Source organism: Oncorhynchus kisutch, unplaced genomic scaffold (genome assembly GCF_002021735.2).
Source record: "Oncorhynchus kisutch isolate 150728-3 unplaced genomic scaffold, Okis_V2 scaffold4068, whole genome shotgun sequence".
Taxonomy (NCBI): domain Eukaryota; kingdom Metazoa; phylum Chordata; class Actinopteri; order Salmoniformes; family Salmonidae; genus Oncorhynchus; species Oncorhynchus kisutch.
This window is the reverse complement of record NW_022266013.1, coordinates 55967-78804: the sequence shown is the minus strand read 5'-3', so window position 1 is coordinate 78804 and position 22838 is coordinate 55967. Positions and strand designations below refer to the sequence as shown.

The 22838-nt window shown below is 49.5% G+C and overlaps 1 protein-coding gene across 1 annotated transcript; it reads right to left on the bottom strand.

Moving 5' to 3' along the window:
• Positions 1–2908: 2908 nt before the first annotated feature.
• On the bottom strand, positions 2909–13051 carry LOC116373677 (extensin-like). Its single transcript, XM_031822105.1, has 4 exons — positions 12994–13051; positions 7201–8908; positions 6655–6906; positions 2909–2936 (listed from the first exon to the last, which is right to left on the bottom strand). The coding sequence occupies exons 1-4, from the start codon at positions 13049–13051 to the stop codon at positions 2909–2911; spliced, it is 2046 nt and encodes a 681-aa protein (XP_031677965.1).
• Positions 13052–22838: the final 9787 nt, after the last annotated feature.

The following is a 22838-nucleotide window of genomic DNA, read 5'->3' as shown; positions in this document are numbered from 1 at the left end:
GGGTCCAGGTTCATTAACTCTAGCCCCACCCCTCTGCCCGTCTGTTGCTTCAAGCTGCAGCCTGGAGATCTCTGTCTGCCTTAATCCACCCAGCCATGACCTAATAGGACCTGACAGACACAAACACTGTCTGTCTCGCTCTCTCTCTCCCTGTCTGTCTCTCTCTCTCTCCCTGACAGACACACTGTATGTATCGCTCTCTCTCTCCCTGACAGACACACTGTCTGTCTCTCTCTCTCTCTCTCTCAATTCATTCAATTCAATTTCAATTCAAGGGCTTTATTGGCATGGGAAACATGTGTTAACATTGCCAAAGCAAGTGAGGTAGACAACATACAAAGTGAATATATAAAGTGAAAAACAACAAAAATTAACAGTAAACATTACACATACAGAAAGTTTCAAAACAGTAAAGACATTACAAATGTCATATTATATATATATATATACAGTGTTCTAACAATGTACAAATGGCTAAAGGACACAAGATAAAATAAATAAGCATAAAGCATCTCTCTCTCTCCCTGACAGACACACTGTCTGTCTCGCTCTCTTCTCTCCCTGACAGACACACTGTCTGTCTCGCTCTCTCTCTCCCTGACAGACACACTGTCTGTCCGCTCTCTCTCTCCCTGACAGACACAACTGCTGTCTCGCTCTCTCTCTCCCTGACAGACACACTGTCTGTCTCGCTCTCTCTCCTCCCTGACAGACACACTGTCTGTCTCGCTCTCTCTCTCCCTGACTCTCTCTCCCTGACAGCACACTGTCTGTCTCGCTCTCTCTCTCCCTGACAGACACCACTGTCTGTCTCGCTCTCTCTCTCCCTGACAGACACACTGTCTGTCTCGCTCTCTCTCTCCCTGACAGACACACTGTCTGTCTCGCTCTCTCTCTCCCTGACAGACACACTGTCTGTCTCGCTCTCTCTCTCCCTGACAGACACACTGTCTGTCTCGCTCTCTCTCTCCTGACAGACACACTGTCTGTCTCGCTCTCTCTCTCCCTGACAGACACACTGTCTGTCTCGCTCTCTCTCTCCCTGACAGACACACTGTCTGTCTCGCTCTCTCTCTCCCTGACAGACACACTGTCTGTCTCGCTCTTCTCCTTCTCCCTGACAGACACACTGTCTGTCTCGCTCTCTCTCTCCCTGACAGACACACTGTCTGTCTCGCTCTCTCTCTCCCTGACAGACACACTGTCTGTCTCGCTCTCTCTCTCCCTGACAGACACACTGTCTGTCTCGCTCTCTCTCTCCCTGACAGACACACTGTCTGTCTCGCTCTCTCTCTCCCTGACAGACACACTGTCTGTCTCGCTCTCTCTCTCCCTGACAGACACACTGTCTGTCTCGCTCTCTCTCTCCCTGACAGACACACTGTCTGTCTCGCTCTCTTCTCTCCCTGACAGACACACTGTCTGTCTCGCTCTCTCTCTCCCTGACAGACACACTGTCTGTCTCGCTCTCTCTCTCCCTGACAGACACACTGTCTGTCTCGCTCTCTCTCTCCCTGACAGACACACTGTCTGTCTCGCTCTCTCTCTCCCTGACAGACACACTGTCTGTCTCGCTCTCTCTCTCCCTGACAGACACACTGTCTGTCTCGCTCTCTCTCTCCCTGACAGACACACTGTCTGTCTCGCTCTCTCTCTCCCTGAACAGACACACTGTCTGTCTCGCTCTCTCTCTCCCTGACAGACACACTGTCTGTCTCGCTCTCTCTCTCCCTGACAGACACACTGTCTGTCTCGCTCTCTCTCTCCCTGACAGACACACTGTCTGTCTCGCTCTCTCTCTCCCTGACAGACACACTGTCTGTCTCGCTCTCTCTCTCCCTGACAGACACACTGTCTGTCTCGCTCTCTCTCCCTGACAGACACACTGTCTGTCTCGCTCTCTCTCTCCCTGACAGACACACTGTCTGTCTCGCTCTCTCTCTCCCTGACAGACACACTGTCTGTCTCGCTCTCTCTCTCCCTGACAGACACACTGTCTGTCTCGCTCTCTCTCTCCCTGACAGACACACTGTCTGTCTCGCTCTCTCTCTCCCTGACAGACACACAAGGACCACCTTGATAGGAGGCCACAGACACCTATCCATACATTACCCCCAGACCCAGGTCTATACCCCAGTCTGACACCTCTCCATACATTACCCCCAGACCCAGTTCTATACCCCAGTCTGACACATCTCCATACATTACCCCCCCCCCGACCCAGTTATATACCCCAGTCTGACACCTCTCCATACATTACCCCTCCCGACACAGTTATATACCCCAGTCTGACACCTCTCCATACATTACCCCCAGACCCAGGTCTATACCCCAGTCTGACACCGATCCATACATTACCCCCAGACCCAGTTATATCCCCCAGTCTGACACCTATCCATACATTACCCCCCCAGACCCAGTTATATCCCCCAGTCTGACACCTATCCATACATTACCCTCAGCTAGAGAGGGCCCTGGAAGCCGTTCTGGGTTGGATGGAAGGGGGTGGTTGGTGATGGTATTTATTATGGGATGGAGTAAACCGATTCTACGAGTGTGTAGAGCCACATGTATCCTAGGAAACCAATTGGTTTGAGCAAATGATACGTCATCTGATGGTTTTGATATAAGACACTAAAAGACTGTGGCTACTGAAATATCCTGGGTCTGGTGTCAAGCACTATCAACAGACATCTGTACCACGGTGGGTTTGGCTCACGTTCATATTTCAACCAGTTGTTTCCTCTATGGAAAACTAAACACACGTCAAGAGGAAATGTCTGGCTGTGTGTTTTCCAAATGTCCATATAAGGACACTTGGTTTCCTTGGTTTCGGTAATTAGTACGCGTCCTACTGTAGATATGTGGAATCAGATCAGAGCTGTTGACCCTGAGACTAACAGTGTCTTTAGTGAGGTTGCTGTGTAAAGGTCAGTCTGGAGGGTCAGTGTTTGGACATGAGATCATGTGTTATGTTATTGTGGACACTGTTTCCTCCTTGTTGCTCTCCCTCTCTCTCTCCCTCTCTCTCTCCCTCTCTCTCCCTCTCTCTCTCCCTCTCTCTCTCCCTATCTCTCCCTATCTCTCTCCATCTCTCTCCCTCTCTATCCCTCTCTCTCCCTCCCTCTCTCTCCCTCCCTCTCTCTCTCTATCTCCCTCTCTCTCTCTTTATCTATCTTTCTCTCTCTCTCCCTCCATCTCTATCTCTCTCTCTCTCCATCGCTCTCTCTTTCTCTCTCCTCTCTCCCTCTCTCTCATCTATCCCTCTCTCTCTCTCTCTCTCTCTCTCTATCTTTCTCTCTCCCTCTCTTTCTCTCTCCCTCTCTTTCTCTCTCCCTCTCTTTCTCTCTATCTTTCTTTCTCTCTCTCCCTCTCTCTCTTTTTGTTGTTGCTTAGGATGTAGGGAATAAATTGTCCGTGCCTGCTTCAGGAAACTAACAATGGAAACAGTGACCTCTGGACCAGAGTTCAGACTGGCTGACCAGACCCTGCTAACCATGACTGTTGTTTTAATAGGAGGAGGTGGTGCTGCAGATCAGACTGGCTGACCAGACCCTGCTAACCATGACTGTTGTTTTAATAGGAGGAGGTGGTGCTGCAGATCAGACTGGCTGACCAGACCCTGCTAACCATGACTGTTGTTTTAATAGGAGGAGGTGGTGCTACAGATCAGACTGGCTGACCAGACCCTGCTAACCATGACTGTTGTTTTAATAGGAGGAGGTGGTGCTGCAGATCAGACTGGCTGACCAGACCCTGCTAACCATGACTGTTGTTTTAATAGGAGGAGGTGGTGCTGCAGATCAGACTGGCTGACCAGACCCTGCTAACCATGACTGTTGTTTTAATAGGAGGAGGCGGTGCTACAGTTCAGACTGGCTGACCAGACCCTGCTAACCATGACTGTTGTTTTAATAGGAGGAGGTGGTGCTACAGATCAGACTGGCTGACCAGACCCTGCTAGCCATGACTGTTGTTTTAATAGGATCAGTTCATACTGGCTGACCAGACCCTGCTAACCATGACTGTTGTTTTAATAGGAGGAGGCGGTGCTACAGATCAGACTGGCTGACCAGACCCTGCTAACCATGACTGTTGTTTTAATAGGATCAGATCAGGATTCAGATGGTGAAAAGTATCTTTCCAGAACATTCAGCATTTGCTTTCGACTGCCTGGAGTATTCTTAAATTGGATTGATGTAACCTTTTATTTAACTAGGCCAGTCAGTTAAAAACTAATTCTTATTTACAATGACGGCCAAACCCCGGACGACGCTGGGCAAATGGTGCGCCGCCCTATCACGGCCGATTGAGATACAGCCCGGGATCGAACCAGGGTCTGTAGTGACTGAGATGCAGTGCCTTAGACCACTGCGCCACTCGGGAGCCCGAAATGTGGGCATGGTTTGCACTTTTGGCATGTTTCTATTAGTTATGTTGCAGCAGTTAAGATGAAGGAAGCTAACGTATTTTAAATGAGTTTAAATAGGAGAGGTCTGATGTAGGACCCAGGTCTGATGTAGGACCCAGGTCTGATGTAGGACCCAGGTCTGATGTAGGACCCAGGTCTGATGTAGGACCCAGGTCTGATGTAGGACCCAGGCCTGATGTAGGACCCAGGTCTGATGTAGGACCCAGGTCTGATGTAGGACCCAGACCTGATGTAGGACCCAGACCTGATGTAGGACCCAGGCCTGATGTAGGACCCAGGTCTGATGTAGGACCCAGGTCTGATGTAGGACCCAGGTCTGATGTAGGACCCAGGTCTGGGACCCGGGTCTGATGTAGGACCCAGGTCTGATGTAGGACCCAGGTCTGATGTAGGACCCAGGTCTGATGTAGGACCCAGGTTTGATGTAGGACCCAGGTCTGATGTAGGACCCAGGTCTGGGACCCAGGTCTGATGTGGGACCCAGGTCTGATGTAGGACCCAGGTCTGATGTAGGACCCAGGTCTGATGTAGGACCCAGGTCTGATGTAGGACCCAGGTCTGATGTAGGACCCAGGTCTGATGTAGGACCCAGGTCTGATGTAGGACCCAGGTCTGATGTAGGACCCAGGTCTGATGTAGGACCCAGGTCTGATGTAGGACCCAGGTTTGATGTAGGACCCAGGTCTGATGTAGGACCCAGGTCTGATGTAGGACCCAGGTCTGGGACCCAGGTCTGATGTAGGACCCAGGTCTGATGTAGGACCCAGGTCTGATGTAGGACCCCAGGTTTGATGTAGGACCCAGGTTTGATGTAGGACCCAGGTTTGATGTAGGACCCAGGTTTGATGTAGGACCCAGGTCTGATGTAGGACCCAGGTCTGATGTAGGACCCAGGTCTGGGACCCAGGTCTGATGTAGGACCCAGGTCTGATGTAGGACCCAGGTCTGATGTAGGACCCAGGTCTGGGACCCAGGTCTGATGTAGGACCCAGGTCTGATGTAGGACCCAGGTCTGATGTAGGACCCAGGTCTGATGTAGGACCCAGGTCTGATGTAGGACCCAGGTCTGGGACCCAGGTCTGATGTAGGACCCAGGTCTGATGTAGGACCCAGGTCTGGGACCCAGGTCTGATGTAGGACCCAGGTCTGATGTAGGACCCAGGTCTGATGTAGGACCCAGGTCTGGGACCCAGGTCTGATGTAGGACCCAGGTCTGATGTAGGACCCAGGCCTGATGTAGGACCCAGGTCTGGGACCCAGGTCTGATGTAGGACCCAGGTCTGATGTAGGACCCAGGTCTGATGTAGGACCCAGGTCTGATGTAGGACCCAGGTCTGATGTAGGACCCAGGTCTGGGACCCAGGTCTGATGTAGGACCCAGGTCTGATGTAGGACCCAGGTCTGGGACCCAGGCCTGATGTAGGACCCAGGTCTGATGTAGGACCCAGGCCTGATGTAGGACCCAGGTCTGATGTAGGACCCAGGTCTGATGTAGGACCCAGGTCTGATGTAGGACCCAGGTCTGATGTAGGACCCAGGTCTGGGACCCAGGTCTGATGTAGGACCCAGGTCTGATGTAGGACCCAGGTCTGGGACCCAGGCCTGATGTAGGACCCAGGTCTGATGTAGGACCCAGGTCTGATGTAGGACCCAAGTCTGATGTAGGACCCAGGTCTGGGACCCAGGCCTGATGTAGGACCCAGGTCTGGGACCCAGGCCTGATGTAGGACCCAGGCCTGATGTAGGACCCAGGTCTGATGTAGGACCCAGGTCTGGGACCCAGGCCTGATGTAGGACCCAGGTCTGATGTAGGACCCATGTATGGGACCCAGGCCTGATGTAGGACCCAGGTCTGATGTAGGACCCATGTCTGGGACCCATGCCTGATGTAGGACCCAGGTCTGATGTAGGACCCAGGTCTGATGTAGGACCCAGGTCTGGGACCGAGGCCTGATGTAGGACCCAGGTCTGGGACCCAGGCCTGATGTAGGACCCAGGTCTGATGTAGGACCCAGGTTTGATGTAGGACCCAGGTCTGATGTAGGACCCAGGTCTGATGTAGGACCCAGGTCTGATGTAGGACCCAGGTCTGATATAGGACCCTGGTCTGATGTAGGACCCAGGCCTGATGTAGGACCCAGGTCTGATGTAGGACCCAGGTCTGATGTAGGACCCATGTCTGGGACCCAGGCCTGATGTAGGACCCAGGTCTGATGTAGGACCCAGGTCTGATGTAGGACCCAGGTTTGATGTAGGACCCATGTTTGATGTAGGACCCAGGTCTGATGTAGGACCCAGGTCTGGGACCCAGGCCTGATGTAGGACCCAGGCCTGATGTAGGACCCAGGTCTGATGTAGGACCCAGGTCTGATGTAGGACCCAGCGGCTCTGAGTCTCTGGAGGGGGAGGGGGGGGGCATGTCTGTGTTGTTGTTGTCAAAGAGCATCTTGCCGTGTGGCTGGCTGGGGCTGGAGCTATGGGAGTCAACACACACACACACAGTGGGCTGAACAGGGGAGTCAACACACACACACACACACACACACACACACACACTGTGGGCTGGAACAGGGGAGTCAACACACACACACACACACACACACTGTGGGCTGGAACAGGGGAGTCAACACACACATACACAGTGAGCTGAACAGGGTTTACTAACTCAGGCCTGAACTAGCACGAACCGTCTTTATTAGTTAGTTGTCTCTCCCAGACCCCCCCTTTTCTGCTCCCTCCCCCCTCTACCTCCCCCTCTCCTTTCTAACCAGTTGGCTGCTGCTCCCAAAACAACAGCTGGATATGAGATCATCTGAGAGGGTTGAATATGGAGGAATAAGGTTGTAGGGCTGTAGAGGGCTGGTGTAGGGTTGTAGAGGCCTGGTGTAGGGCTGTAGAGGGCTGGTGTAGGGTTGTAGAGGCCTGGTGTAGGGCTATAGAGGGCTGGTGTAGGGTTGTAGAGGCCTGGTGTAGGGCTGTAGAGGCCTGGTGTAGGGCTGTAGAGGGCTGGTGTAGGGTTGTAGAGGCCTGGTGTAGGGCTGTAGAGGCCTGGTGTAGGGTTGTAGAGGGCTGGTGTAGGGCTATGGAGGGCTGGTGTAGGGTTGTAGAGGGCTGGTGTAGGGTTGTAGAGGGCTGGTGTAGGGTTGTAGAGGGCTGGTGTAGGGTTGTAGAGGCCTGGTGTAGGGCTGTAGAGGGCTGGTGTAGGGTTGTAGAGGCCTGGTGTAGGGCTATAGAGGGCTGGTGTAGGGTTGTAGAGGCCTGGTGTAGGGCTGTAGAGGCCTGGTGTAGGGCTGTAGAGGGCTGGTGTAGGGTTGTAGAGGCCTGGTGTAGGGCTGTAGAGGCCTGGTGTAGGGTTGTAGAGGGCTGGTGTAGGGCTATGGAGGGCTGGTGTAGGGTTGTAGAGGGCTGGTGTAGGGTTGTAGAGGGCTGGTGTAGGGTTGTAGAGGGCTGGTGTAGGGTTGTAGAGGGCTGGTGTAGGGCTATAGAGGGTTGGTGTAGGGTTGTAGAGGGCTGGTGTAGGTTTGTAGAGGGCTGGTGTAGGGTTGTAGAGGGCTGGTGTAGGGCTATAGAGGGCTGGTGTAGGGCTGTAGAGGGCTGGTGTAGGGCTGTAGAGGGCTGGTGTAGGGTTGTAGAGGGCTGGTGTAGGGCTGTAGAGGGCTGGTGTAGGGTTGTAGAGGGCTGGTGTAGGGCTATAGAGGGTTGGTGTAGGGTTGTAGAGGGCTGGTGTAGGGTTGTAGAGGGCTGGTGTAGGGTTGTAGAGGGCTGGTGTAGGGCTATAGAGGGCTGGTGTAGGGCTGTAGAGGGCTGGTGTAGGGTTGTAGAGGGCTGGTGTAGGGTTGTAGAGGGCTGGTGTAGGGCTGTAGAGGGCTGGTGTAGGGCTATAGAGGGCTGGTATAGGGCTGTAGAGGGCTGGTGTAGGGCTGTAGAGGGCTGGTGTAGGGTTGTAGAGGGCTGGTGTAGGGTTGTAGAGGGCTGGTGTAGGGTTGTAGAGGGCTGGTGTAGGGTTGTAGAGGGCTGGTGTAGGGTTGTAGAGGGCTGGTGTAGGGTTGTAGAGGCCTGGTGTAGGGCTGTAGAGGGCTGGTGTAGGGCTGTAGAGGGCTGGTGTAGGGCTATAGAGGGCTGGTGTAGGGCTGTAGAGGGCTGGTGTAGGGCTGTAGAGGGCTGGTGTAGAGCTGTAGAGGGCTGTAGAGGGCTGGTGTAGGGCTGGTGTAGAGCTGTAGAGGGCTGGTGTAGGGCTGTAGAGGGCTGGTGTAGGGCTGTAGAGGGCTGGTGTAGGGCTGTAGAGGCCTGGTGTAGGGCTGTAGAGGGCTGGTGTAGGGCTGTAGAGGGCTGGTGTAGGGCTATAGAGGGCTGGTGTAGGGCTGTAGAGGGCTGGTGTAGGGCTGTAGAGGGCTGGTGTAGAGCTGTAGAGGGCTGTAGAGGGCTGGTGTAGGGCTGGTGTAGAGCTGTAGAGGGCTGGTGTAGGGCTGTAGAGGGCTGTAGAGGGCTGGTGTAGGGCTGTAGAGGGCTCTATATCTCTTTCTCTCCAGCTCCTCCCCTCTCTACATCTCTATCCCCTCAGCTCCTCCCCTCTCTACATCTCTATCCCCTCAGCTCCTCCCCTCTCTACATCTCTATCCCCCCAGCTCCTCCCCTCTCTATGTCTATTTCCCCCCAGCTCCTCCCCTCTCTACATCTATTTCCCCTCAGCTCCTCCCCTCTCTACATATACTTCCCCCAGCTCCTCCCTTCTCTACATATATATCACCCCAGCTCCTCCCCTCTCTACATATATTTCCCCCCAGCTCCTCCCCTCTCTATATATCTTTCCCCTCAGCTCCTCCCCTCTCTACATATATTTCCCCCCAGCTCCTCCCCTCTCTATATATCTTTCCCTCCCAGCTCCTCCCCTCTCTACATCTCTTTCCCCCCAGCTCCTCTCCTCTCTACATCTCTATCCCCTCAGCTCCTCCCCTCTCTACATATCTTTCCCCCCAGATCCTCCCCTCTCTACATCTCTATCCCCCAGCTCCTCCCCTCTCTACATCTATTTCCCCTCAGCTCCTCCCCTCTCTACATCTATTTCCCCTCAGCTCCTCCCCTCTCTACATGTATTTCCCCCAGCTCCTCCCCTCTCTACATCTCTTTCCACTCAGCTCCTCCCCTCTCTACATCTATTTCCCCTCAGCTCCTCCCCTCTCTACATCTCTTTCCCCTCAGCTCCTCCCCTCTCTACATCTATTTCCCCTCAGCTCCTCCCCTCTCTACATGTATTTCCCCCAGCTCCTCCCCTCTCTACATCTCTTTCCACTCAGCTCCTCCCCTCTCTACATCTATTTCCCCTCAGCTCCTCCCCTCTCTACATCTCTTTCCCCTCAGCTCCTCCCCTCTCTACATCTATTTCCCCCCAGCTCCTCCCCTCCCTACATCTCTATCCCCCCAGCTCCTCCCCTCTCTACATCTCTATCCCCCAGCTCCTCCCCTCTCTACATGTATTTCCCCCCAGCTCCTCCCCTCTCTACATCTCTATCCCCTCAGCTCCTCCCCTCTCTACATGTATTTCCCCCCAGCTCCTCCCCTCTCTACATCTCTATCCCCTCAGCTCCTCCCCTCTCTACATGTATTTCCCCCAGCTCCTCCCCTCTCTACATCTATTTCCCCCCAGCTCCTCCCTCTCTAGTTTGTAGCCGGTGTCTTTGTGTGTGAATGAAAGTGTTGACCAAACATCAGAGAAGGTGAATCAGCAGGTTGGGACTGTATCAAAGCCCCGGTGTGACTCACTAACTACACTGCCGGCAGGTGGTCAGGAGGCTCTGTCACACAGAACGGTGCTTTCTCTGTCTGTCTTCACCCCTTATCACATATATCACTGGAATACTTAGCCCCTGCTACTGTCTGTCTGTCTGTCTGTCTGTCTGTCTGTCTGTCTGTCTGTCTGTCTGTCTGTCCGTCCGTCCGTCCGTCCGTCCGTCCGTCCGTCCGTCTTCACCCCTTATCACATATATCATTGGAATACTTAGCCCCTGCTACTGTCTGTCTGTCTGTCTGTCTGTCTGTCTGTCTGTCTGTCTGTCTGTCTGTCTGTCTGTCTGTCTGTCTGTCTGTCTGTCTGTCTGTCTGTCTGTCTGTCTGTCTGTCTGTCCGTCCGTCCGTCCGTCCGTCCGTCCGTCCGTCCGTCCGTCCGTCCGTCCGTCCGTCCGTCCGTCCGTCCGTCCGTCCGTCCGTCCGTCCGTCCGTCCGTCCGTCCGTCCGTCCGTCCGTCCGTCCGTCCGTCCGTCCGTCCGTCCGTCCGTCCGTCCGTCCGTCCGTCTTCACCCCTTATCACATATATCATTGGAATACTTAGCCCCTGCTACTGTCTGTCTGTCTGTCTGTCTGTCTGTCTGTCTGTCTGTCTGTCTGTCTTGAAGTCCTGCTGTACTGACTAACTGCATGGCTTTCTGTTTCTCTCTGACCTGTTGTCAATAGGGCCAAGGTCATCTGCTGTTCTCTCTGACCTGTTGTCAATAGGGCCGAGGTCATCTGCTGTTCTCTCTGACCTGTTGTCAATAGGGCCGAGGTCAGCTGCTGTTCTCTCTGACCTGTTGTCAATAGGGCCGAGGTCAGCTGCTGTTCTCTCTGACCTGTTGTCAATAGGGCCGAGGTCAGCTGCAGTTCTCTCTGACCTGTTGTCAATAGGGCCGAGGTCAGCTGCTGTTGTCTCTGACCTGTTGTCAATAGGGCCGAGGTCAGCTGCTGTTCTCTCTGAGGAGGGTTTCAGGCCTTGACACTAACAACAGTAGACCAGGACACTAACAACACTAGATTAGGACACTAACAACAGTAGACCAGGACACTAACAACAGTAGACCAGGACACTAACAACAGTAGACCAGGACACTAACAACAGTAGACCAGGACACTAACAACAGTAGACCAGGACACTAACAACAGTAGACCATGACACTAACAACATTAGACCAGGACACTAACAACAGTAGATCAGGACACTAACAACAGTAGACCAGGACACTAACAACACTAGATCAGGACACTAACAACAGTAGACCAGGACACTAACAACAGTAGACCAGGTCACTAACAACACTAGATCAGGACACTAACAACAATAGACCAGGACCAGGACACTAACAACAGTAGACCAGGACACTAACAACAGTAGACCAGGACACTAACAACAGTAGACCAGGACACTAACAACAGTAGACCAGGACACTAACAGCAGTAGACCAGGACACTAACAGCAGTAGACCAGGTCACTAACAGCAGTAGACCAGGACACTAACAGTAGACCAGGACACTAACAGCAGTAGACCAGGACACTAACAACAGTAGACCAGGTCACTAACAGCAGTAGACCAGGACACTGACAGCAGTAGACCAGGACACTAACAGCAGTAGACCAGGACACTAACAACAGTAGACCAGGACACTAACAACAGTAGACCAGGACACTAACAGCAGTAGACCAGTACACTAACAACAGTAGACCAGGACACTAACAACAGTAGACCAGGTCACTAACAGCAGTAGACCAGGACACTAACAACAGTAGACCAGGACACTAACAGCAGTAGACCAGGACACTAACAACAGTAGACCAGGTCACTAACAGCAGTAGACCAGGACACTGACAGCAGTAGACCAGGACACTAACAGCAGTAGACCAGGACACTAACAACAGTAGACCAGGACACTAACAACAGTAGACCAGGACACTAACAACAGTAGACCAGGACACTAACAACAGTAGACCAGGACACTAACAGCAGTAGACCAGGACACTAACAACAGTAGACCAGGACACTAACAACAGTAGACCAGGACATTAACAGCAGTAGACCAGGACACTAACAGCAGTAGACCAGGACACTAACAACAGTAGACCAGGACACTAACAACAGTAGACCAGGACACTAACAGCAGTAGACCAGGTCACTAACAACAGTAGACCAGGACACTAACAACAGTAGACCAGGACACTAACAACAGTAGACCACTGTGCCCTTATCCACCAATCAAAAACCAGCTGTGCTTTTGTCCACCAATCACAATCCCATTGTGCCTTTATCCACCTATCACAAGCCAGGAGAGGGAGTGAGTCAGCGGTTGGCTGCTAGAGTGATTATGCAAAGGTTCATGTTCTGTTTTCCTGTCTCGCCCCCCCCTCTCTCGCTCTCCCTTTCCTTCTCTATCTCTCTCTCTCATTTCCCCCCTCTCTCTATATATATCTCTCTTCATCCTCTCTCTCCCTTTCCCCCTTCCCCCCTCCCTTCCCCTCCCTTCCCCTCCCTTCCCCTCCCTCTCTTGTCCTTCCTGACTCCTAAACATTGAGTCAACCACACTGGTAAAAGTGAGGCTCAGAAAGGAGTCCAGGCCCGGTCGAGGTTCTGTTAAAAGGTCTCCATGTAGCCGTCCAGACTCCACATGTTGTTTCCCAGCCACTCAGTCTAACTCTGTCTCCTCTCTCTCTGAGGGCTGGGAGCCTGCCCTGTCTTGTTCAGCCGTTATCTACAGGCCAGCCAAGCAGGTCAGAGGGAGGGGGGAGGTATTTATGTAAGGTGAAAATTCCACCTCCTCACCTTGTGTGACTGGGAGTGAGAAGAGGGCCTCTTGTGGGGTTGGGAAGTCTGTCGACATGAACCACTGCCAACTGTGTGAGAGAGAGAGATACGAGGTGTTAATTTCAGCCAGGAAACACTGGTCACAGACTAAATCAGTAACTGAATAATCACTCCCTGTGGAGGAGGAGGCATCACGTCATATACAGCTAACAAACTCTCTGAAACAAATGATACTCACTCTAACACTCCCTCCTCTTTCTCTCTCTCTCTCTCTCTCTCTCTCTCTCTCTCTCTCTCTCTCTCTCTCTCTCTCTCTCATCTCTCTCTCTCTCCTCTCTCTCTCTCATCTCTCTCTCTCTCTCTCATCTCTCTCTCTCTCTCATCTCTCTCTCTCTCCTCTCTCTCATCTCTCTCTCACACCCTGTGTATCATATTGCCCAACCAGTAACTCTCAGCACCAGTTGTTCAGCCAGACAGAAATGATTTGTGTTTCAGTTGGACCAGTTCTCCCTCCCTTTCAGAGGTAAAACAAGTATAATGTGTGATATGGACTAGAAGATGAGCATCAGTCCTGTTCTAACTACTTCTGTATGTCTAATGTTTACTGTTCATTTTTGTTGTTTTTCACTTTATATATTCACTTTGTATGTTGTCTACCTCACTTGCTTTGGCAATGTTAACACATGTTTCCCATGCCAATAAAGCCCTTGAATTGAATTGAATTGAATTGAGAGAGATGAGCATCAGTCCTGTTCTATAGAACTAGAAGATGAGCATCAGTCCTGTTCTAACAGAGAGAGAGAGATGAGCATCAGTCCTGTTCTAACAGAGAGAGAGAGAGATGAGCATCAGTCCTGTTCTAACAGAGAGAGAGAGATGAGCATCAGTCCTGTTCTAACAGAGAGAGAGAGATGAGCATCAGTCCTGTTCTAACAGAGAGAGAGAGAGAGATGAGCATCAGTCCTGTTCTAACAGAGAGAGAGAGATGAGCATCAGTCCTGTTCTAACAGAGAGAGAGAGATGAGCATCAGTCCTGTTCTAACACAGAGAGAGAGAGAGATGAGCATCAGTCCTGTTCTAACACAGAGAGAGAGAGAGATGAGCATCAGTCCTGTTCTAACAGAGAGAGAGAGAGATGAGCATCAGTCCTGTTCTAACAGAGAGAGAGAGAGATGAGCATCAGTCCTGTTCTAACAGAGAGATAGAGAGATGAGCATCAGTCCTGTTCTAACAGAGAGAGAGAGAGATGAGCATCAGTCCTGTTCTAACAGAGAGAGAGAGAGAGATGAGCATCAGTCCTGTTCTAACACAGAGAGAGAGAGAGATGAGCATCAGTCCTGTTCTAACAGAGAGAGAGAGAGATGAGCATCAGTCCTGTTCTAACAGAGAGAGAGAGATGAGCATCAGTCCTGTTCTAACAGAGAGAGAGAGAGATGAGCATCAGTCCTGTTCTAACAGAGAGAGAGAGAGAGAGAGAGATGAGCATCAGTCCTGTTCTAACGGGGAGAGAGAGAGATGATCATCAGTCCTGTTCTAACACAGAGAGAGAGAGAGAGATGAGCATCAGTCCTGTTCTAACGGGGAGAGAGAGAGATGAGCATCAGTCCTGTTCTAACGGAGAGAGAGAGATGAGCATCAGTCCTGTTCTAACGGAGAGAGAGAGATGAGCATCAGTCCTGTTCTAACGGGGAGAGAGAGAGAGATGAGCATCAGTCCTGTTCTAACAGAGAGAGAGAGAGAGATGAGCATCAGTCCTGTTCTAACAGAGAGAGAGAGAGATGAGCATCAGTCCTGTTCTAACAGAGAGAGAGAGATGAGCATCAGTCCTGTTCTATAGAACTAGAAGATGAGCATCAGTCCTGTTCTAACAGAGAGAGAGAGAGATGATCATCAGTCATGTTCTAACAGAGAGAGAGAGAGATGAGCATCAGTCATGTTCTAACAGAGAGAGAGAGAGAGATGAGCATCAGTCCTGTTCTAACAGAGAGAGAGAGAGATGAGCATCAGTCCTGTTCTAACAGAGAGAGAGAGAGATGAGCATCAGTCCTGTTCTAACAGAGAGAGAGAGATGAGCATCAGTCATGTTCTAACAGAGAGAGAGAGATGAGCATCAGTCCTGTTCTAACAGAGAGAGAGATATGAGCATCAGTCCTGTTCTAACGGAGAGAGAGAGATGAGCATCAGTCCTGTTCTAACGGAGAGAGAGAGATGAGCATCAGTCCTGTTCTAACAGAGAGAGAGAGATGAGCATCAGTCCTGTTCTAACGGGGAGAGAGAGAGATGAGCATCAGTCCTGTTCTAACGGAGAGAGAGAGATGAGCATCAGTCCTGTTCTAACGGAGAGAGAGAGATGAGCATCAGTCCTGTTCTAACGGAGAGAGAGAGATGAGCATCAGTCCTGTTCTAACGGAGAGAGAGAGATGAGCATCAGTCCTGTTCTAACGGAGAGAGAGAGATGAGCATCAGTCCTGTTCTAACAGAGAGAGAGAGATGAGCATCAGTCCTGTTCTAACGGAGAGAGAGAGATGAGCATCAGTCCTGTTCTAACAGAGAGAGAGAGATGAGCATCAGTCCTGTTCTAACAGAGAGAGAGAGATGAGCATCAGTCCTGTTCTAACAGAGAGAGAGAGAGAGATGAGCATCAGTCCTGTTCTAACGGAGAGAGAGAGATGAGCATCAGTCCTGTTCTAACAGAGAGAGAGAGATGAGCATCAGTCCTGTTCTAACAGAGAGAGAGAGATGAGCATCAGTCCTGTTCTAACGGAGAGAGAAGATGAGCATCAGTCCTGTTCTAACGGAGAGAGAGAGAGAGATGAGCATCAGTCCTGTTCTAACGGAGAGAGAGAGATGAGCATCAGTCCTGTTCTAACAGAGAGAGAGAGATGAGCATCAGTCCTGTTCTAACAGAGAGAGAGAGATGAGCATCAGTCCTGTTCTAACGGAGAGAGAGAGATGAGCATCAGTCCTGTTCTAACGGAGAGAGAGAGATGAGCATCAGTCCTGTTCTAACAGAGAGAGAGAGATGAGCATCAGTCCTGTTCTAACGGGGAGAGAGAGAGATGAGCATCAGTCCTGTTCTAACGGAGAGAGAGAGATGAGCATCAGTCCTGTTCTAACGGAGAGAGAGAGATGAGCATCAGTCCTGTTCTAACGGAGAGAGAGAGATGAGCATCAGTCCTGTTCTAACGGAGAGAGAGAGATGAGCATCAGTCCTGTTCTAACGGAGAGAGAGAGATGAGCATCAGTCCTGTTCTAACGGAGAGAGAGAGATGAGCATCAGTCCTGTTCTAACGGAGAGAGAGAGATGAGCATCAGTCCTGTTCTAACGGAGAGAGAGAGATGAGCATCAGTCCTGTTCTAACAGAGAGAGAGAGATGAGCATCAGTCCTGTTCTAACAGAGAGAGAGAGATGAGCATCAGTCCTGTTCTAACAGAGAGAGAGAGAGAGATGAGCATCAGTCCTGTTCTAACAGAGAGAGAGAGATGAGCATCAGTCCTGTTCTAACAGAGAGAGAGAGATGAGCATCAGTCCTGTTCTAACAGAGAGAGAGAGAGATGAGCATCAGTCCTGTTCTAACAGAGAGAGAGAGATGAGCATCAGTCCTGTTCTAACAGAGAGAGAGAGATGAGCATCAGTCCTGTTCTATAGAACTAGAAGATGAGCATCAGTCCTGTTCTAACGGGGAGAGAGAGAGATGAGCGTCAGTCCTGTTCTAACGGGGAGAGAGAGAGAGGGGTATGAGGGACGGTCATCTGTCTGGCAGTGTGTGGTACTGAGCTACATTACAACCTCCTAAAGCAACGCAGCATCTCGGTGCTAGAGGCGTCACGACAGACCCTGGTTCGATCCCGGGCTGTATCACAACCGGCCGTGATCGGGAGTCCCATAGGGCGGCGTACACTAGGCCCGGCGTCGTCCGGGTTTGACCGGGGTAACTAAGACATTGTTGTTAACTGACTTTTTAATTAGAGAGACAGCGGTCGTACTGATGACCGTCTGATGTGACAGTTCGTGAAGGAAACAAGTGGCCATTATTTCTCTTGTTGAAGGAATTAAAAGTTAAAGTCTTAGGAATGTCAATCAACCTTGAGTCTTTAAAACAAACACTTAGCCCGTAAACAGACAGCCAGACAGGCAGTGAGAAATGAGACACTGTGTGAGATACAAAACATGTTCAGGTTCACTGGGCTTTACAGAACAATGCAGCCCTCCCTGGAGAGCTGTGTGTTGGAGCTCCAGGCCCTTTTAGAGAGGGGAGGGAGAGCTGTGTGTTGGAGAGGGGAGGGAGAGCTGTGTGAATAGAGGGGAGGGAGAGCTGTGTGTTGGAGCTCCAGGCCCTTTTAGAGAGGGGAGGGAGAGCTGTGTGTTGGAGAGGGGAGGGAGAGCTGTGTGAAGAGAGGGGAGGGAGAGCTGTGTGTTGGAGCTCCAGGCCCTTTTAGAGAGGGGAGGGAGAGCTGTGTGTTGGAGAGGGGAGGGAGAGCTGTGTGTTGGAGAGGGGAGGGAGAGCTGTGTGAAGAGAGGGGAGGGAGAGCTGTGTGTTGGAGCTCCAGGCCCTTTTAGAGAGGGGAGGGAGAGCTGTGTGTTGGAGCCCCAGGCCATTTTAGAGAGGGGAGGGAGAGCTGTGTGTTGGAGCCCCAGGCCCTTTTAGAGAGGGGAGGGAGAGCTGTGTGTTGGAGCTCCAGGCCATTTTAGAGAGGGGAGGGAGAGCTGTGTGTTGGAGCCCCAGGCCATTTTAGAGAGGGGAGGGAGAGCTGTGTGTTGGAGCTCCAGGCCCTTTTAGAGAGGGGAGAGAGAGCCCCTCTAACCATCTCCTGAGTATTGAGGTGTCAGGTCCTTTTAGAGAGGGGAGGGAGAGCTCCTCTAACCATCTCCTGAGGTCCTTTTAGAGAGGGGAGGGAGAGCTCCTCTAACCATCTCCTGAGGTCCTTTTAGAGAGGGGAGGGAGAGCCCCTCTACCCATCTCCTGAGTATTGGAGCTCCATGCCCTTTTAGAGAAGGTGACCTATTACCCTGTCACACGGTGATCTAAAGAGCAGGGTGGAGATGTGCAGGCTCTCATCACGGTGGGAGGCCCACACACAAGCAGGGGGACGCCTGGAGAAATCACCAGCTGATGAGATTCAATCACCAGGTGGACTGGCCAGGTGTCAGCAGGGGCATAGTGTGTGTGTGTGTGTGTGTGTGTGTGTGTGTGTGTGTGTGTGTGTGTGTGTGTGTGTGTGTGTGTGTGTGTGTGTGTGTGTGTGTGTGTGTGTGTGTGTGTGTGTGTGTCGATTCGACTCTAAGGTCCGGAGCATGTTCAGGGTCGCCCATCTGGTGGCAGCTAGGATCGAGAGAGAACGGAGGGCCCCAGAGAGGAGTGATAGAGAGAGAACGGAGGGCCCCAGAGAGGAGGGATAGAGAGAGAACGGAGGGCCCCAGAGAGGTCTGCTCTGTGCCGGCCAGCTATTATCTGTCCTTTCTGCCTTTCTCTCTTTGTCTCACTCACTACAGGGGTCACAAGGTCAAATGCCTCTGGCCTTATCTGGTGACAAAGGCCTATTCACTCATGCACACAGATACACACACACACAAACCCTTCCCCCTACCCACCACACTCTCTCTTCATCTCTCTATTCTCTAGCTTCTCTTCAACATAACCCTTCCCCCTACCCACCACACTCTCTCTTCATCTCTCTTCTCTACCTTCTCTTCAACATAACTCTTCCCCCTACCGACCACACTCTCTCTTCATCTCTCTTCTCTACCTTCTCTTCAACATAACTCTTCCCCCTACCGACCACACTCTCTCTTCATCTCTCTTCTCTACCTTCTCTTCAACATAACCCTTCCTCCTACCCACCACTATCTCTCTTCTCCTCTACCTTCTCTTCAACATAACTCTTCCCCCTACCCACCACTATCTCTCTTCTCTAGCTTCTCTTCAACATAAACCTTCCCCCTACCCACCACACTCTCTCTCTTCTCTAACTTCTCTGTCTTCTCTTCAACATAACTCTTCCCCCTACCCACCACTATCTCTCTTCTCTCTCTCTGTTCTCTACCTTCTCTTCAACATAACCCTTCCTCCTACCCACCACTATCTCTCTTCACCTCTACCTTCTCTTCAACATAACCCTTCCCCCTACCCACCACTATCTCTCTCTATTCTCTCTCTCTTCAACATAACTCTTCCTCCTACCCACCACACTCTCTCTTCATCTCTCTCTTCTCTACCTTCAACATAACCCTTCCTCCTGTTGCTGTATGGTACAATGGGGGGCTTGGGATTGCCATTGTTAAAAGCCTCTCCTGCCCATGATATACGGTTACATCGAGGTTAAATTAAATACAATTAAAAAAATATGAGACAACGTACACATGACCAGGTTCAGATAGAGAGGCATTGTTTACATCGTTACCTAGCAACCCGCTACCACTTTTACAACTACTAGTCTTAGCACCTTTATCTCGTCATTGAGGATTTAGCACCTTTAACTCGTCATGGAGGATTTAGCACATTTAACTCGTCATGGAGGATTTAGCACCTTTATCGCGTCATGGAGGATTTAGCACCTTTAACTCGCCATGGAGTATTTAGCACCTTTAACTCATCATGGAGGATTTAGCACCTTTATCGCGCCATGGAGGATTTAGCACCTTTATCTCGTCATGGAGGATTTAGCACCTTTATCTCGTCATGGAGGATTTAGCACCTTTAACTCGTCATTGAGGATTTAGCACTTTTAACTCTTCATGGAGGATTTAGCACCTGTAACTCATCATGGATGATTTAGCACCTGTAACTCGTCGTGGAGGATTTAGCACCTGTAACTCGTCATTGAGGATTAGCACCTGTATCTCGTCATGGAGGATTTAGCACATGTAACTCGTCATTGAGGATTTAGCATTTTTTTACTCGTCAAGGAGTTAGCACATGTATCTCGTCAAGGAGGATTTATCACATGCATCTCGTCAAGGAGGATTTATCACGTATCTCGTCAAGGAGGATTTAGCACTTTTAACTCGTCGTGGAGGATTTAGCACCTGTATCTCGTCATGGAGGATTTAGCACCTGTATCTCGTCATGGAGGATTTAGCACCTGTATCTCGTCATGGAGGATTTAAAAGTTACTTTTGATTTGTTTTATGCACTAATGTTGAAGGAATGGGCCACGAAGAAGAGAAGGAGGATATTAAAGACATGAAACTAGAAGAATAGCATGTGGACCAGCATCCTGTGTTAATGTTATAGATATGGTCCAGTAACCGGAGTCTAGTGTTAATGTTATAGATATGGTCCAGTAACCTGTGTCTAGTGTTAATGTTATAGATATGGTCCAGTAACCTGAGTTTAGTGTTAATGTTATAGATATGGTCCAGTAACCTGAGTCTAGTGTTAATGTTATAGATATGGTCCAGTAACCTGAGTCTAGTGTTAATGTTATAGATATGGTCCAGTAACATGAGTCTAGTGTTAATGTTATATATATGGACCAGTAACCTGAGTCTAGTGTTAGTGTTAATGTTATAGATATGGTCCAGTAACCTGTGTCTAGTGTTAATGTTATAGATATGGTCCAGTAACCTGAGTCTAGTGTTAATGTTATAGATATGGTCCAGTAACCTGAGTCTAGTGTTAATGTTATAGATATGGTCCAGTAACCTGAGTCTAGTGTTAATGTTATAGATATGGTCCAGTAACCTGAGTTTAGTGTTAATGTTATAGATATGGTCCAGTAACCTGAGTCTAGTGTTAATGTTATAGATATGGTCCAGTAACATGAGTCTAGTGTTAATGTTATAGATATGGTCCAGTAACCTGTGTCTAGTGTTAATGTTATAGGTATGGTCCAGTAACCTGAGTCTAGTGTTAATGTTATAGATATGGTCCAGTAACCTGAGTCTAGTGTTAATGTTATAGATATGGTCCAGTAACCTGAGTCTAGTGTTAATGTTATAGATATGGTCCAGTAACCTGAGTCTAGTGTTAATGTTATAGATATGGTCCAGTAACCTGAGTCTAGTGTTAATGTTATAGATATGGTCCAGTAACATGAGTCTAGTGTTAATGTTATAGATATGGACCAGCAACCTGAGTCTAGTGTTAATGTTATAGATATGGTCCAGTAACCTGAGTTTTTAGTGTTAATGTTATAGATATGGTCCAGTAACATGAGTCTAGTGTTAATGTTATAGATATGGTCCAGTAACATGAGTCTAGTGTTAATGTTATAGATATGGTCCAGTAACCTGAGTCTAGTGTTAATGTTATAGATATGGTCCAGTAACCTGAGTCTAGTGTTAATGTTATAGATATGGTCCAGTAACCTGAGTCTAGTGTTAATGTTATAGATATGGTCCAGTAACCTGAGTCTAGTGTTAATGTTATAGATATGGTCCAGTAACCTGAGTCTAGTGTTAATGTTATAGATATGGTCCAGTAACCTGAGTCTAGTGTTAATGTTATAGATATGGTCCAGTAACCTGTGTCTAGTGTTAATGTTATAGATATGGTCCAGTAACCTGAGTCTAGTGTTAGTGTTAATGTTAAAGATATGGTCCAGTAACCTGAGTCTAGTGTTAATGTTATACATATAGACCAGTAACCTGAGTCTAGTGTTAATGTTATAGATATGGTCCAGTAACCTGAGTCTAGTGTTAATGTTATAGATATGGTCCAGTAACCTGAGTCTAGTGTTAATGTTATATATATGGTCCAGTAACCTGAGTCTAGTGTTAATGTTATATATATGGTCCAGTAACATGAGTCTAGTGTTAATGTTATATATATGGACCAGTAACCTGAGTCTAGTGTTAGTGTTAATGTTATAGATATGGTCCAGTAACCTGAGTCTAGTGTTAATGTTATAGATATAGACCAGTAACCTGAGTCTAGTGTTAATGTTATAGATATAGACCAGTAACCTGAGTATAGTGTTAATTTTATTGATGCAGTAATCAGTAGAGCAGCTGTAGATGACTTCATTGTGGGGGAAAATGAAAAGTCTATAAGCCCTCAACTTGCCTTCTCCCTCTTTCTCGCTCTATTTGCCAAATTTTCTGTATCTTCCTCTCTCTCACTTTTATCTCTGTCTCTTTCTTTCTCTCTCTCTCCCTCTCTCTATATCTTTCTTTCTCTATCTCTCCCTCTCTCTCTCTCCCTCTCTCTCTCTCTCTGTCTTTTTCTAAATGTAGCATATACATGTGCTCAACAGTCAGACCAATCAGAGGTTGTTGTACCTGTCAGCAGATAGAATCCATCTGTAGAAGTGCATCCCAAATGGCACCCTATTCCATAGCACCATTAGTGTCCCACTATATAGGGAATAGGATGTGATTTGGGACACGGCTCATGCATACTGTTCACTAGTTGTGTCAAGAATAATGTATTACAAGTATTTCTGAGTGGCTGTAATAACAACTAATTTATTCAGCTCAATATTCATTAACTCTCCTCACCGCCATACTTTATTTTTCAGTTAAAATATGTATTGTTTTATGAGAATGGTTCATTTGCTTAGCACTGTAAATATAGACTTTTCTCTCAATCAATTAAAAAACGTGGCTTCATGTAATCACATATGAACAAAATGGTATGATGGAAAAAGACCTCTGGGGGATACAGGGATGCAAACCAACGGGACATGGATGGACAATAAGGTAGGTCTCCAACCACAGCTCTCTACTGTTTTCAAACAATATCCTTTTGTAATTTCCCCAGACTGCACAGGGGGATTTGTGTCAGAACAGTAGAAGGAGAAGAAAGCAGTGTGTTTTTAAAGGTGAGGTGTGCCAACGAAACACAGGAGTAGAATTACTGCAGAAGCCGTAAGCTGCTTGTTGAGCTGAAACCTGGAGACTCATATCATTCAGTGGCCAG